The following is a 17,454-nucleotide window of genomic DNA, read 5'->3' on the forward strand; positions in this document are numbered from 1 at the left end:
ACCCTTTCTTTAAGTCTAGGTCATCTGCCTGGCAGTTGGAGAGTTAAAGTTTGCGCTTAAAAGAAAACTCGAACCCCATTAAGCCAAGGCTTGGCGAACAGGGAGCAGCAGGGAAGCCAAAGGAAACTAATTTTGGAGGTTCTCCAAGCTGCCAATCTCAAGCATATTTCTAACAGTCCCAGTGTTGTTTGAGTTGGTTGTTTTTCCACAGGCTGCACAATGGGGTCTGGTTATTCATTGAAAAAGTCTGCAAGGGAGCCCCGCCCTCCATTCACAACCAATTTGGAATGCTCCATTCAGGCAAGAGGGGGACTCAGCAGATCAGCTCGCTGGGGCAGACTCAGCAGAGCCCAGCTGTCGCCACAGGGACGCTTGCACGCCCAGTGTGCTGTGTTTATGTAAGAAATTCAGACACAGCAGGCGCCTGACTGCTCTGCACCCTCCTTAAGATTCAGATGACCAAGACCCTGGCTGAAATCTGCAAGGGTGTGCAATTCAGCCAGAAGTGAGGTCGGCAAGTGCCCTCTAGCAAAAGGGAAAAGCCAAAGAAAACTATCTTTTGCTGCTATTTCAAAAGCTGACCTAGGCTACTAAGGGTGCTAGAGACCTCCATGGTGTTGCTCCTGCCTGGGTGAACTGGCTTGCACTGGAGGAGGGCAGCTCCCTGCAAGTCTGCAGCGCCAGACGCCTCACTTTCCCATTCATTGCCAAAAGCTCAACTGGGAGCCACCTGGTTTCCTCCCCGAGGGAGAGGGGTCTCTAGTAGATTCTCCTGCTGTGGTGGGGGGAGGGGCGAGCCACTCTCATGAACAGTTTCACAGTTCCTTTCCCTCGCTCTGCATCCGGCCTGAAGGGTTTATAATACCAGCCCCCCTGAATGCCCGTGAGACTTCAAAAGGAAAGTGTGGAAATCTGGGGTTGGCCGGCGAAATCTACTCCAAGGACAACGTAAAGTACAAGGCTAAAAACTGGTTTGGTTTCTTAGAGATATTTTTCAAACCTTCAATAATCACTCTGACAGAGAGCAGATGAAATCAGTCTGAAAACCAGACTTTATTTCAAAGAAAAGCAAACTCTTTCATGAAAATCAAATCCAGGGGATACATTTTAGCTCTCGGATTTTTCATAACATACTTGTTTTTTTTTTTTTTTCAAATTTTGGTTACTTTATGTTTTTATAATTTTACTATTTATAGTAAAATTTATAATACCTGCGTGATTTTTATTTATAATACCTGCGTGATTTTTATTTATAATTTTATAATTTAAATTTTTCTAAATTATAAATTATTCTATAACATAAGTTTATTTTTACATCATTTTGTGCATTTTACATCATTTTGTGTAATCGCCATGGGCTTTCCATCACCAAATCACCCATGTGCCATCAGTGGGGGAAAGGAAATGCACTGGACTATGGTTATTGCATACTTGGCTATTTTTAAATGTCTTTTGTTTACCTCTTCTGGCGGCCTGCCCCACCCCATCCCCAGTGAACTCAGATGGTGACACGAAAAGCTGCGTTTCTCTGAGTACTTCTGACCGCAGGATCCCCCTATTCATGCCCAAACTGCTCTGTTATCTGTCTTGAACTCCTGGCCTTTTGATAGATGTTACCCTGCTCCCTAGAATCTTGCACCCTCGGCTGCAACTTTCCCCCTGAATGCATCTTCCTTCTAGGCAGGGGAGCCTGCTTTATTTGCTATACATTTCCTTTTACCGTTTGAGCTGCCAGGCCAGTCCCTGAGGTGTATGTACATACATTATGGTCTCCACCTCAAACATACACTGGTGTCCACCTGCACACACACTGAGAGCCCAGTACCTTGTTTCCATCCCCCCTTGAAGCTGAGCTTCTTTGAGGGTTTAGACAATGATAGAAACTGACGACCTAAACCTCTGTTAACCGAGCTTGATGAGTTCACAAAATAAATTTTTAAAAAAGCAACCTAATCCGGTACTGGCATCAGCACGCCTGGCACCTGTCCAAGAGCTGGGAGCTGCAACATGACAAGACTCTGAGCTCCTTGGATTCCAAGTGGAGAAGCTCTGCGTGCCAGGGCACAGATGGGACCCAAGCTGCCTCAAGGGCAGCCATACGCCTACTGGAGAGGGGGCTGTCGGCCTCTGTGCCTGGGTGTACTTTGCCACCACTAAAACCTGAGAAACATGTGGAGGAACAGTCGCTTGGAAAAAGCAACACACCCTACCCAACCTACCACCTGTAACATTCTGGGGGTGGGGGGTGAGGGTGGGGGAAACTGAAGTTAAAACAATGATACTACTAGATGGTAGAAATGGCAGAGTACAAATTCTCAGCACTGTCACGCTACCCATGTCTTAACCTTATAAAACTGAAGAATGCTAAAAACCAGCAGATAAGCGGCACTTTCCTGGCGGATGCCAAGATTTTGTTACTTCTGGCAGCTGACACAAGCATTTTGCCTGGCAACACAAGACCCCTGCCTAACTCTTCATCACCAAATACAAAGGATTGGAAAGGTTACTGGGCCTTATTAGGGGACTAAGAGCAAAGAGACATAGAAGATTAAGAGAAAAAGCCATTGTTTTCAAGAAGCCTAACTCAGTGAAAGTTAGATGAACGGATTTGGGGTAAAGGTACACTTCTTTTACATAAATGGGACTTCTAGGTCTCGGGTCCTTGAGTGTCCTGGGTTGAAGGATCGCAGAAGCTATCAAACCAGGAAGAATTTCAAATCCTTTTGCACCCTCTCAGTGGTCAGACAGTGGACTAGCTAACAAAGGCTTTGAAAATCCACACTGTATAGAGAACCTCTCCCTTCAGTATACTTCTTTCTACTCCCCACTTTCAGACTACTCCCCACTTTCAGAACTACTGGCACTTAAAGAGGATAAACTGAAAGCCTGAATCCTTCAAGTTTCTTATTTTGAATCCTTCAAGTCTCCTTTCTTACCTTCCATAACAATGAGTTTAGGATGAGTTTTTCAGTAGAAATGGTCCAAGTAGGATAGTAATTTCAGTAGAAATTACCCTGAGAAATGGTCCAGGGTAAGCAAACATAGGGTTTTGTTGTATCACATCTGGGTCTTAAATAATGTGCCCTCTCCCAAAGAAATCCACTGCTGGTGTCACCCAAACAAGGAAAAAAAAAAAAACCCCGCTGAATAATCTCATATTGAAACAGGATTAAGATCAATGTGTTTCAGGCTCAAGGGCTGTCATATAACAGTTAATCCTATTTCCCCAGCCATCTATTTGCAATGTATTTATAAAAAGTTGATTTTATCAGTTAATTAGCCAGTCCTTAGGAAATTACTATTACTTCCTCTACTTGCTCCATTCTTTTTTTTTTGAAACACTAATATAAAAAGAACACTTGAGGGAAGCACAAGTTCATTGGATTTTAGAACAATTCCCTAAATTATATTTGGTATAGAGGTCATGGCTTTAAAATAAGATTTTATCATGATTTAGTTCCAGCATAAAAGTATTCCAGTTATTCAAGATTCTGACAAGCAGGCTTTCATAATATCACTATTTAAATGAATGACATTAAAAAAAATCAGAAATGAAATCTACCCTGAAAAAAATGAGTCAATTTATAGTATTTCTATACTCTAAAATCTAGTAATACCCTCAGGAACTCAAGCAATCACTTAAACATTTTTTTTTTAAATGTAAACTCCCAATCTCTCCAAATCTGAGCATTTGCAGTTCCCATCTGATCCATGGCTTTGCTTCGAAGTTCATTCTGTGAAAATGCATAGTCAAGATAGTACACATCTACCTATTGATCTGCACTCTCTGGTTTGTTTGCTCTGTGAGGAAATACATGGATTTAACTCCACACACATTTATATGACTATAGCCACACAGTCCAAGCTTATTTATAACAGACAGGATTTTTATGTATGTTTGTTTGTATGTGTCTATTAGTTTTATCTGTACACACATTTAAGATGTCTTGTAGAAACCATGCCAGATTTACAATTTCTCTCTTCCAAATCGTAGCTGGAGAAACAATGCACCAAAGATATTTAACAACTTTTTCAGGATCACATAATAAAGATAAGTGAGGTGTTGGCCTGGATGGTTCAAGGTCTCCCTGAGGCTTTCCTGAACACTATGTCTATGTCTATGAAATGATGGGGCAGGGGGAGGGGCCCTGGAGCACACCTGGACAAGGTTACACATGTTCCCCTGGCGGTGCAAGTTGGTGAGAATTTCTTTAACGATGGTATTTTGGGATCATTTTCTCATTTCACCCAACCCTTCCTATTTGCCCCAAAGCCTCTAGTCAACCTCACTAGCACTCTGGATATTCGACCACCTTCTCTGTAAAATAAAGGTTGGGTAAGACTCTATAGAAATTTCCAGCTTAAACAATCTGGGATCTTCAGGGTTACTCCTCAGGACCAAATGCTAATTGATCGCACTGGCACAACTCCTATGGCCTGTGGGTTGTACTTTCTACTGCCTTTAAGAATTTCCAGGTGGAGGGCCTCCTGGATGACACAAAGGGTTAAGCTGCAGCATTACGAAACTATGATCCCCTGGCCAGGGAGGTGACCCACATGGAACAGCAGACTTCTCCTGTCTCCCCGCCGCTCCCCTCAGCAGTGTATTTCAGTCAATCGGCCTGTCCTGCTCCCACTCTGTCTCTGGTAAATCTTCTCACTCTCTGCACCTCTGGCCTGTACCCTAATTCTTGTATGCATGAGTAAATAAATCTTAAAAAAAAAAATTTCCAGGCAGAGGAGGTGGTTTACTAATGTCTGTAATTTGTGAGGTGAGGTAAATCTGTACAGCTAGAAGTAAGCAGGGCATTTCTACTAAACTTACAAGAATGATGCTTTCATTAATTCAAATCACACTTAAGATGGATGCCTATGGACAGGAATGTGAATCTGCAAAACTCACAAAATACAATCACTTTTAGAAGTTGAGGTTATAGCATTTACTAAAAAAGTAAGCCACAATCTTCAAAGTGGAAATTCTAGAATAAAAACGATTACCCACATTACTTATTATTTCTTTTTCTCTCTTATAAGCATGCACAAAGATATACTCATATGTACAAGAGATAGAAAATTAACCACATCATTACTAGGAAAAGGGGACTACTATCAGGTGCATACCACAGAAGAATGTTAAGTACATTTCTACTGTTGTAGGGAAATGGTTTACTTTACTGGGCAAGTGTAGTTTTATAATTCATTGATTGGGTGATTCAAACCAACATGTAAGGTTCCATTCAAAGTCCTCCAGGAGCAGAGTTTCTCTCTTCCCCTGGAATAGTCATGCGCTCTTCTAGAAGGTGACTTTAAAAAAAGGTGACTGGAGAAGAGTCGTTCATAACAAAAGAACCTGCCCCATTCTGGGTTCTGCCAGCTTAGGGTGGCTACCCTGTCGTTCTCAACTAGAGTCAAGTCAGCCACAAAACTACAAGATTGATTGGTTCAAGGAAATACCGCTCATGTTTGTGGTCTTACCTAACCTCTAAGGCAAGGTGATCTATTTGAATCTATCCTTCTTGAAGCTCCATTTCCAGGAAAAAGAGTCAGAGAGGGCAAGAGAATTATTAAAAGACTTCACCAGGCTATGCAACCAAGCATTTTATCCTTAAAAGACAGAAAGCTCAACTGTAAGAACCTAAGCAAAAGGCAAATAAAGTAAAAAACACATTACACTTGGTAAGCAGAAACATCTCCCAGAGCACCTCCATTTTAGGTATGGCATTTTAATTAAAGAACTTAGCACATTCTATTCGCTAAGCAAGAATTATTTCTAAGGAGCCAAAACACATCACATTTATTGACTCCTTCACTTTAGCCTAGTCCTGCAGATACATTTCTCTCCAAATACAAATCCTGTTTGCTGACATCTTTCTCTACAGTACATACCTTTGCTTTAGTACATGAAATCAATTTGAATGCAGTCATCTCATCTCCCTTTTAACTCTTTTGGGTTACAGAGAAACAAACAAAGTGTCATAAAAGCATTTCAAAGAACCTCAGCCAAGAAAGCCACCTCCCAAGCAGACTGCAGTTTATGCTGCTTTGAGCAAGAACTGGAAAGGCTAGGCCAAATTGTCAACACAGAACAAAGTGGGATTACAAATCCTGTCTTTTATCTTGCAAACACAGACACAGGCACACACACACACACACACACACACACACACACACGCGCGCGCGCGCGCGCGCACACACACACACACACACACTCACACACACACTCACTCACTCAATTTGGGTTATCTTTATTTAGCCTTTAGGTGGCAAGTTTCCCAATCACTTGAAAGCAATCAAAGGGGAATAATTAACGCACATTTACTTTCCTATAGAAAACATCTACAGCAAGCTGTGACAAAGCTAAAGTAGCCATGCATCTGTGGATTACAGTTTAGTTCCTTTTAAAGTTTCATGGCATTGCGCCGTGGGGATGAGGCCTATCATTAAAGAATATTTAGTTGGTACCTCTGTTCTTTCATTTAATGATTTAGATTACCTGGTTTTTACTTAGTCCCAGAGATCCTCTTATCCACTGGTCTTTTTACACACACACACACACACACACACACACACACACATACACACATACAAAACAAAGCTGGTAAGAATTTGTTGGTGCAAAATGAGAAATTGAATCTTTGCTTGGCTCAGGTGCTTGCTATTATAAACTATGACTAAGAGACATGAATTTCTCTATGATGCAACCCTCAAGAGAGGCAGCATTTTCTCCAGCCTCTCTTAAACCTGCTCATTCGCCAGTGACTAATGCTCTCTAGAGCTGCCCTGTACTGCTCAAATTTCATCAGCCAGCTTTGTCCTTGATAGCTCTGCCTGGACCATAAAAGCTCCCAAACCTGTTGAGGACAGCCCAAAAGATCTGAGCAAAGCTCCCCAAGCGCCTGCCAGCACCAAGAGGTATCTCCTGAGCTCCCACTTGCATTTGTTATCTCAACGATATGAGCACTTAATCACATGAAAACAGAGAGTAAGTCAGGTCACTCTTTGACACCCCTTGTCAGCTTACAAGTAAAAACAAAATGGACAAGTCAGGTGAAACCAAAATTAACAGGAATCTTCCATTACCTATTTCCTGCACCTTTAAAAGAAAAAAAATTGAGGTTCACACTTCACATCAAGGACTTAATTTACAAAACAAAAAACATTATAAGGTGATGTCTGATTCACGGATGTTTGGCCCAACAGTTTTTGGGTATGATATTAATTTAAAATTTTGAACTTGAAGTCCTGTGATATTCCTAGGCAAAAAGAAATTCCAGAAAAAATTACGTTCAGTAATTCTTACACGTAATACAATAGCACTTGAAGAGATGATTGCAATTAGGAATGAAAAAAGTCTTCATTATAATAAAATTCAAAAACTTCTGAATTATTCAAAGAAACAACATGCATTCCATGGCCTAGAGATGCTGGCTACTGCTGAAAATAGTATTTAGACATAGATGATACAAGACCAAACAATTTCAGAACAAATGTGACACTACCAGAAAGGTACTTACAGTTATCAGACTGAAAATCTGGGACAAACTGTTCATCATCAGGAACTTGTGCTGGAAAAGAGATTTTTTTTTTTCATTTTATTTTAGGCCTTTAAGTTTTATTAAAAAGCACAGTAAAATGTTTTATATGGAAAATAGGACAGCCAAGAAACTTGCCTTCAGCTAACCAAGCCTCTTGAAGTTGACTGAGATCCTGAAACAACTCTGGAATTGAAAACAGAAGACACCAGAATGAGAATGTCTTTGCCATGGAGAAGCATCTGCATGCATGCTCTTTCACTGGAAGCCATTTGAGGAAGCCAGGACACAGAGAGGAAAGCGTCACTACCTTCGGAATCATGAGCCAGATCTGTGTCTAAAAACTTCCTCTTTCTGTCAATCACAGGCCGCCCTCTACATTCCTCTGATCGAGATTTCTGAAAGAGACCAATAGATAGAGAAGACTCAAATGTAGCTAAGGGTTTAAAAGAGGTCCTTGCCACTAACCCAGTAAGGAAAAGGCGCATTATTTAAAGGAGGGTTAAGAAAAGCAACCCAGAAATCACATAAACTTACCCCTGGAACCATAAAAGGGACTTGCTGATCATAAAACCCATCCATGGTGCTTCCAACGTCTCTAATGTCACTTTGAAAGGTTTCAGCATTGAGTAATTTCTGGGGGGATGTGGGATCCTCCTGCAATAGGAATTGGGAGATTTCAACTTAAGTGTTTAGAAATGAAGTAGTTGTGTATAACTAAAAAAAGTTGTGTACTGCTCTTTTTCAGGGTCTGTGCAAAATCACTATCTTTCTCTGAGGTACTTAATGCCCACTCAAGGTGTAAACTTTACAGAGTAACTCTGGACTTGATGAAGGACAGCAAGGTTCATTACGGACTTAATGCCAAATCCCCTGACCTAGTCATCCTTTTCCTTCTCCTCCTCTCTTTCTTCTTCTTTTTTAATCATTAAGGTTACAGGTTGCTACTATCTGTCACCTAAAAATATATATTATTTTCATTTATAAAAGGGTGATTTCAAGATTTCTGGTGTTATACTTTTTTAAAAAGAGGTAATTTAAAAAAAAAAAACAGTACAGTGACAGGAAAAAGAAAAAGTAGGTTTAAGCATTCCAAATTGTTGCCAACTAAGATTCTAACATACACAGTGCTCCTGATAGTGTTCTGTAGGTCAGTGGTAAGACATATATATAGACCCAGGAATATATTGATCAGAAGTGTACTCATCACACAACTCTTTAAAACCTAACCTTCTATGGCATCTCTAACATCACAAAAAGCTCCATGGTAACATTCACAGATATCTATGCTATCTCCAACCTGTAAAAAATAAAATTTAAGTTCTAAAAAGAAATGGACAAACTACATTTAGCAGAAAATATATTCTACTGCACATACTTTAAATGCATCTCTACCACAGAGCTTAAACAAGCATTAGATCCATGGAAAGAAAATTCAGTTTGATTCTCAGAGTAAAGTTAATTTTTCTCCAACACACTAAAAAATAAACTTGTTTCAACACTGTCCAGTGTGGGGGTTGGGAGGAGAGGTTGGGGGTCAAATTGGAAAGGAGTGAATTTTTCTAATTTGGGAAGAATAAAGTAACAATTTTAGCGAGGCAACATCTTCCTGAACACTTTTTTTTTATTCTTCAAATAAAACCACAGTTAAGTCAACAAAATGGGAACCTAATTCTAAACAATGCAAAATGTTTAAGGATAATTTTTGTTTGTTTCAAAGTGCATAGACTTTTTCAACAGGTACCTTTTTAGCGAGAAATTCCATTCAAATTGTTTTTCAGACTGTGGGGGGGGTATTAAATTTTCTAGGCGAGCAGGATATAAGGTAATCTTTTAGCCTTCTCTCAGCGTTCTCACCCACGTAATTAGATATTTTCAGTCAAAAAGAAGAGCAAAACGATACATAGTTCATAACTTCCTAGGAAAAAAACTAGTCTTCGAAACAGAGCTAAAGCGTGCAGAACAAAGTCTCTTTTTCAAATATTAACAAATTGTATACAAACTCAGAAACATAAGCAGTGAGTGGAGGGGCATGAAAACTCTATAGCCTTTAAAATTCTGTCATTAAATCATGGCCTTAGAAATTCTGTAAAAGTCTATGGGGGAAAGGGACCCAAGGGTAGGAGATCGGAGAGGGAGTTATTTTTAGAGTCTCACAACTAGATACACTGCAAAAATGCTGCACCAATAAGAGCAAAAATATCGTTTAAAATATGAAGTAAAAGCTGCCACAAGAGAATCCAAAAGGACCATCAAGGATCTTTCAAGCAGCCCTCAGTGTTCAAGGGCGTGAAAAATTCTGTTCAAAGCATAATTTTTTTAAGCCTGAAGGGAAGGTTCGAGTTCATTCAGGAGTTTAAACTACTTCCTTTATTCCGGCCCCCCCACCCCCCTCGCCTCCCTTCCCAGTGCCCCCTGGAAAACTTTAACACGGCGCTGCAGCGGGATCGAGGCCCCTCCCCCGAGGCGCGCAGCGGGCCTGGTTTTATGAATGGGAGAGCAAGCCGTGGCCGCCACATCAGGTAGAGGCTGTAACTGGATCCCTCGCGCTGGGCCCCATTCACAAAACAAGACACACTTCCAACCCAATTCCCAGCCTTCCCCATTCATGAAAACTCCGTCAGATGAGCCCCCGCCCCCGCTCCGAACGCACGCCCAGCCTCCGACGCAGGCCCCTCACCCCAGCGTTTTAGGAAGAAAGCTCAATGCTTCATTCACAAAAAGGGAAAGGGAAAAAAAAAGCTGCAGGGAGCGGCAAGCCAAGGAAAGAAACCCGCTTCATTCATAAAGTCACCCACATTCATAAAACGAGCTAAGGCGCCGTGTGCTATCAAACGCCCCCAATTTCTCCTCCCCTCATCCCTACCCCAGCCGACCAAGACTGTCTCCACGGTGCTCCCCCGACCCCCCCACCCCGGCCGCGAGTTCGGTTCCCCCAGAGGTCTCTTCCCCTCTGAAAATGCGGTCAGATCTCTAATCCAGAGCTAGACTCCAATGTCTCTCCATCCCTCCCTCCCTCCTCTCCAGTTGCCTCCCCCCTTTCCAGGCCGCTGTTCAGATGCTCTCCGATGCAGCCTGACGCCTCAGTCGGCTGGGGGTGGGAGTGGGGGATTGAGTGTCCACTTTCCATAACCCGAAACTTGCAAGGCCCGCATAAGTTGCTGGCCGACCCCCAACCCTACAGGCTGCACATGCCTATGTCACTTAACCCCTCCAGGTGCTGGGAGAGGATCACCTCTCAAATATTCCCCCTCTAGCTGCTTCCCGCCCCCTCCTCCCCACAGTAAAGCATTGCCAAGCTTCTCTTCTCGCGAGTCTCCAAGTACCCTTGGGGCTCGCGGGTCTCTAGAGACTGTAAAGCCCCGCAACTCCGCACCGCCTCCCCATCTCCACCCGGAGCCCCCGCACCTCGCGCTCCCACGCGCCGCCCGCGACGTGCGGAAACCCGCTCTTTGCGCGCTCCGGAACCGTTAGCCGCCCCCGCCCGACACCTCCCAGAAACCGAACCGAACCGGGCCCGCGGGAGGTGAGACGGTCAGTCCCCCGGGGCTCAGCCCAGATACAAAGTGCACCACGACTTTGAGGGTTCCGAAGCTTTCTTGAACTCTCGCCGGTTGGGCCCTTCGGATCGGTTCCTGGACGTCCCCTCCGAGACCCCTCTGCCCCCTCGACGCCCCCTCACCTGAGGCTGCCGCTCTTTTTCCCTTGCAGCGGCCCCGGGGCGCAAGCGCGCTCACGCACGCGCGCACCGGGCCTGGGCGCTTAGGCGAATGACTGGGCCGAACCGCTTCTGGAGACGCTGAACCGCCGCTCCGCGCACCAGCGGCTGGACTCTGTGCCGAAGCTGCCAACCAGGCTAGAGCGCTGGCCCGGCCCCCCGCGGCCTGCTGCTCCGCCTGCTGCCATTGGCCCGCGGTCCTAGCCCAGCCACGTTCCCATTGGCCCGAACCGGCTCCCGCGACTGTCTATCACCTCTTGTTTACCCTCTCTGAAGGCAAATCCAGCTAAGCCGCCCCATCAACTCTAGCCTCCATTGGACAACCGCTAGTCTCTCCCCACCCTCTTAGGGGCCTGTTTTACATAATTTATGCACCGGGGGCCATTGGCCAATCAGCACAGGCTTGTTTATATAATGAATGTAAGGACGTTTTTCATTCATAAAAAACGCGACCTGAGGGGGAAGCTTAGCTGAGTCAGTGAAGCACTTAAAGGCGCCGAGGCCGCGAGAAGTCACCGTTACTGCTCTTCCCTCAGCTTTTCTAACTTTACACCCAAGCATAGCTCTCTCCCCTTCCCTATTCACCCCCTCACTTTCTTCCCCCAACCCCCAAACGCCACCGCTAGGATTGGTCCGCTGGGCGCCAGACGTTCGCAGCTGCAGCACCAAGCAAAGTTATCATTTTAGAATTCAGGCGAGAGGAATTCGTCATTCCACCAAGAGAGAAACTCGCTCACTGACCTGGGCGTACGGCCCACAGAAACACAGAAAGCGGAAACGAGTCCTCTAATCTTAGTTACCTTTAAGAGAGGCCTTAATTTCCTTTAGCCAGGTTTCCAATGGGTAAGAATAAGCAGTATCTCTCTAAAATCTGAGTTCTCAAATAGATCTTAGTTACAGATTTTATATTAGCAAGGCCTAGGGCCCAGTCAAATCCCGATTTCTTCCCATGTTTAATTGCAGTTTATAACCTCCACTTGAGTGGGTTCTGGATGAAAAGAGACGGTGGGCGCTCAGAGAAATCTTCTCGGGGGCCGCACCGACCAGTCAGTCGACCTAGAAACATAAATTCCTCTGAAGCGGGCTGACAGAGTTAGATCGCCTTCCTCCCTCCCTCCCCGGGAGGCTTGTTTTCCATTTAAGTGTTGAATGCAAGATGGTGTATTTGCGAATTAGATCCCGTGCAGCTGGGAACGGCGAGAAGCTGCTACTCAGCTTGCCAAACGATCGGGCACTAACTGCAATTGCTGAGATTCTTAACAGGGTGTTCCAGGAAACAAATAAATAAGCAATCTTCTCCCCGCCCCCGTCCCTCTCCCCACGCCTGTGAAGGCCGAGAAGCGACTCTGCTCTCCCCTGGACTCTGTAGGCTTACTAGGGAGCTGCTCTGTTCTGCTCTGGAGTTGTTCAGTGGTGTGCCGGACCGGTCATCGCATACGCATCAATGGGGAGGAAAGACACCAAATATTAGGAGAAAGCCCCATAAGGGTACCCCACTCTCCACCTTATGAAATGCAATAATTTCTATTTTTGGATAGAAATTATTTTTGCCCACCTACTTTTCTGCTTTCACTTTTATGTTGAACAGAGCAGGATCTTGGTCTGTCTTTTATAGTCCCAGAAATGGTGGAATTTTCCTGAGGAACTTGAAGTACGCTGGTTAAGTCCTCGGCCCAGAATTGAGCTCGACTTGAGCTCTTAACTTTGTGCAGGGGTGAGACTGGCATGAATTGATAGCTGGGAGAGGTGGCTTGAACTTTTAACCAGCAATTCATTATATTTAATTTACTAGTTGAGCATTTTACTTTGACCCCAGATCCAGTAAAGTTTTCTGTTGGTGCCTTCTTCATTCCCTAGTTAGTGCCATTTCTGATTGGTGACTGGAGGTTTTACTTTATTTCAGTCGCGCTCCCAGTGGGTTGCTGACATTCCAGAGGGCTTTATCTTCCCAGCTGAACTTAGGACCTAGGCTAGCATCTTGATCTTGCTCCTCCTGGGCTTGTCTGTTCCCGCTCCACCTCATCTCATCTCATCCTGCTCTCTGATCTAGTTACTCCAGGAGAGCTTTCCTTCTCCTTGTTGCTTGAGTAAATCCCATGTTCTTATCATATAAGCTGCTGCCCTTCAATCATGCTTTATAACTTTGGTTATAGGAAAAGAGGGCATGTCACAGCACCTGCTTTCATTTTGTGACTCAAGCTAACACTCTCCTTCCCACCTTAGAAAGAGAAGTGGCATTAAATAGTAATAAATAGTGACTAAGTTTGTGCAGAATAGGGAGGTGGGGTTTCCTAAGGTTGTGATATGCTGTCAAGTGTAGAACTTTATACCAGAATAAAGCTAGAACTAACTAAATATTTAGTCATTTAAAAAATATTTGTTTTCTAATAAATACTCAGTCTGACCCTGTGCAAGCAAACAAGTACTGCAGCTCTGTAGGTTATATTATTTAATCCTTGAGATTAACCCTCCACATTAATATTTAAGTGGTAATAACTACTAATATCTGCATTGTGAGGATAAGAAGCTGATGCACAGAAAGATTAAATATATTACCAGTGGTCACAGAGCTGACCTTGCATAAAAACAAAGTCAGGTCCATTCTGGAGCCCATATGTGGTGGGCCTCCTATATGCCCCTGTAGTTCAGTAGATTACCAGAAAGTATCATCTGAACCTGAAATGATCAAGGACAGAAGTGGTTAGCATCACAGAGAGGCACTGATATATTGAGTATACTGAGTATATTGTTAAGAAGCACTTTGGGATGAAGTCGCCCAAAGCAGGAACTCTGCAACAGGTAGTGAGTTTCCTGTCGCAGGAAGCATTCACACAGAAAGATGGAAGAGAAGTGCAGAAGAGCTGCACAGGTAAGCTCTGAGGATTATTTCAGCCCAAGAGTCCATGATTCTGAGAATTTGGAGTTAATGTTGGAGAGGTAGTTAGGTCCTCAACTGCCCCTTGCCTCTACTGTGATATGTGCTGGTGTAACTCAGGCTGACCCACAGCACCAGATGGGTCTAAAGTTGGTTCCTTATGGCTAAATATTTGTGGTTTCCTCACTCCACATCTCTCCCTTCTGTTGGCAGCTGCTGCTTCTTCTTCTTCTTAGTGACTTACCTCTCCCATTGCCCACTCCCCATCTTCTCTTGTTATCTTTGTCTTTGTGCGAGTTAAGGGTCAGTATTTGGAAGTTCTTTATCTAGTACATTGAGTCTTTCCCTCTAGAAACATTCCTTACATTTGTCTAACACGTGTGCTAAGCTCTCTTCCAGGTGAAAGACCAGATTGGAAAAGATAACAAGGAGAGACCAGCCCTCTGAAACATTTGTATAGTGCTGATCCAGCCTTTGTCTTCTAGCAAAACTTACTTAATCACAATAGGATAAGTAGTCCTCAATTTGCAGTGTATCTTTAGGGAAGCAACACAGAAGGATAGGAAAGTAAGTTCCTTGCCTCAAACTGGACAGCTTCTGTTTCCCTTTGAGGGCTATTCTTAAAGTGTTCTCCTCAGATTCCCGAAGCAAGTTAAGGTGGATGGCAAGCGCCCCTTTCAAGAACTGATCACAAATTGACAGTGGAAAATGTGGCTGCCTGGTGATCCTCATCCCTGGCTCTTGGCAACACCTCTTCTCCCTCTCTTAGAAATGCTGAGGCAAGGATCACCCTGTGAGGAGACTGGATTGCGGGCTCTTAGCCCTCAGGGGGTTCTTTCCCATTCTGTATAGGACGGAGGAAGGGACAGTGTTGGAAAGCTGCATTGCTGTTTTTCTTTTCAAGAAGAGAGAGTTCTATCAGGCTGACACACTTTCCTTTCTAAAATTCAATCTTAATCCCTTCAAAACTGTGGGAAACAAAAGGGAATCTTTTCGTTTCAATGGCTCTTTAAACAAATAGGTACCATATTGCCTTCAAGGTCCTTTTTAGACAGGAAACAATAATAGCTGTCATGTACGGAGTACATTCTATGAGCCATGACACTTCCCCAAACATTTCCTAGGTCTTTGCACATTTAGTCCCAATGACAGCCTCTGAGGGAGGTGCTATTATTACCATTTCACTTTTCAAGATGAGGATGTTTAGGTACAGAAGGTACAGAAATCACTTCGGATCATGTAGCTGGCACACAGTCAGAGAGAGTGTGTACCCCGCAGATCACGCCAGTGCCTGCCCATTACCCACTCTGCTGGTGTCCCTCAGCCCCAGGGACAGTGTGTGCTTAATGAAGTCAAAAGTCTGCACTGAAAGAGCACTTTACTGCTCCAGGCTGTTCAGAGGTTTGATATTAACCCATTTGATTCTCTTAACATTGGAATGTTACCATTATTATTTCTATTTTTCTAGATGAGGTGACAGAGGTACAGAGACTCTAGGTAACTGGCCCAAGATCACATTAACTAGAAAGAGTTGGAGTTAAGGGCCAGTGCTGATCTGGAACAGGCTCTAGGCTTGGAAACTCCACTGTGCATTTTTAGTTCCTATTCATGTCCTTCATCTTGCCTTTGGGGCTCTGGCTGCTTACACATCAAGCCCAAGGAAAGCTGCTGTACTTTCTTGGGACCTTATTCTAGCAGCTCCAGCCAGACTTCTGAATTATTATTCTAGGCCAGCAAGAATTCATCTTCATTAAAGTAACTTTAGAAAGCGAATGGAAATTGCATATGCTACACTTCCCCTCCATGCCAGGCTCTGTGTCCAATACTTCCTATATTTCGTTTTACTTAATGTTCTCAACCCTTCTGTTTCAAAGGTAGAAACAATACCAATTCTGCAGGTGGGAAAACTGAGGGTCAAAGTGAGAGGTTAAGGAACATGTTAGGAAGGAGCAAGGCAGGTTTTCACTCAAGCCATGTCCTTGACCCTCTGAGCTAGACGAGTGGGGCTTATTCCTCCTAGCTCATTTCCTGGGCTTGTGGACAGCCCTCTCTCGGTTCCTTCTAACTCTCAATGCTCAGAATCTTCCAATATTCCATTGTTAAGAAAACCTGGGACTGCTCCATATTTTGATTCCTTATAGCTGAGGACTTACCCCCCAAATCTTTAGAAAATACAGTGCAAACCTTTAGGAACCTCCTCTGGCTTACTGTTGCCTCAGCAAGGAGCCCAGCGGCATGGCCGGGTGTCTGCTGTGACTTAGTGACCCTGAGTACTCTGCGGAGTCTTCTGGGCCCTTCCGACAGCTCGTGCAGGACAAGGCTGCCTGTTCCCCAAGCCAGTCAGTCACATGCTAGCTTCCTGCTCCACCTCTGGGACCCATGAAGGAAGCTGTCCCCACATGAAGGAACCATAACTGCTGGGCATCTTGGGAACCCTAACATGTCTGATCTCTAGAGATTTTTTCCATTCCTTTTCTACATTAGATTGCCAATCAAAACTTGTCAATACAATAAGACCATACTTTCCCAGCAGTGCCTCAGATCCTCTGCGTGCTTGGAAACAGCAAAACAAGTGAGTTAGAAATGGTGATGGAGGAAGAGGCTGTGGGATCTGATAGCTGACAGGCCCCTCCAATGAGGAAGTGGACCAGCTTGAATGTGTGGACTTGGCAGAATCTATTTTGACCACACACAGTACTCTTTTTGCTTCCTTTTATGCCTGTTGTGGAGAGTTTCATATGGCCAGCGGTTAACCCTTGCTGTGACATCTCAACATTGGCCCAAGAAAGTCTGAGTAGTGATCGAACTCAGAACTTACCTACCCAAAGCCTTAAAAACCTTGCTTTGGCTTCTCCCAACAGCCCCTCTGGAAGAGCCAACGAAGGGGGCTGTTGGGGCTGGAATGTAGTCTCTCATGGGCCTGCTTCAATGGGGCAGCTGGAGAGAGGGTGGTGAAGAGGGTGGTTCTTTCAGCTCTTGGCTTGGGTTGTAAACGCCCACCTCCGCTCTGGCTCTGTCAGGCCAGTGGAGGGGGCTGCATCTATTTTGAGTTGGACAAAGAGAAAATCAACCATGGCCAACTGGTAATCGAGCCTCCTGATAAAGTACCCATCAGTGGATTCCATCACTTGGTTTCAAATGGGGTATCCAGCCTGACCTTTCAATCTGAGGCAGTTGTCCCCTCTATTGCCACTTGAAGTCAAACACCATTCTTAGAAAACAAGCGACATCCCCATTCCGTCCCTCCCCCACTATGATTATTGCTAAGAGTCTGATGTCTGCCCTTTACCTCTGGAATATAAGGCAGCTTCCATTCAAACCAGCGCCCA

The 17,454-nt window shown here is 44.2% G+C and overlaps 1 protein-coding gene across 1 annotated transcript in view; it reads right to left on the reverse strand.

The window, feature by feature from the left end:
* Window positions 1–11,353, reverse strand: part of ETV5 (ets variant 5) — a 59,095-nt gene extending 47,742 nt beyond the window's left edge. The window contains exons 1-5 of the mRNA XM_004675066.2: window positions 11,215–11,353; window positions 8,070–8,189; window positions 7,843–7,930; window positions 7,671–7,718; window positions 7,515–7,565 (exon numbers count right to left, since the gene is read on the reverse strand). Of these exons, the coding sequence (XP_004675123.1) occupies window positions 7,515–7,565; window positions 7,671–7,718; window positions 7,843–7,930; window positions 8,070–8,114 (232 nt within the window). The 5' untranslated portion in view covers window positions 8,115–8,189; window positions 11,215–11,353. The remainder of the gene's footprint in view (window positions 1–7,514; window positions 7,566–7,670; window positions 7,719–7,842; window positions 7,931–8,069; window positions 8,190–11,214) is intronic.
* Between the last annotated feature and the right edge of the window lie 6,101 nt (window positions 11,354–17,454).

Source organism: Condylura cristata, unplaced genomic scaffold (genome assembly GCF_000260355.1).
Source record: "Condylura cristata isolate star-nosed mole 26May11 unplaced genomic scaffold, ConCri1.0 scaffold00003, whole genome shotgun sequence".
In the NCBI taxonomy this organism is placed as follows: domain Eukaryota; kingdom Metazoa; phylum Chordata; class Mammalia; order Eulipotyphla; family Talpidae; genus Condylura; species Condylura cristata.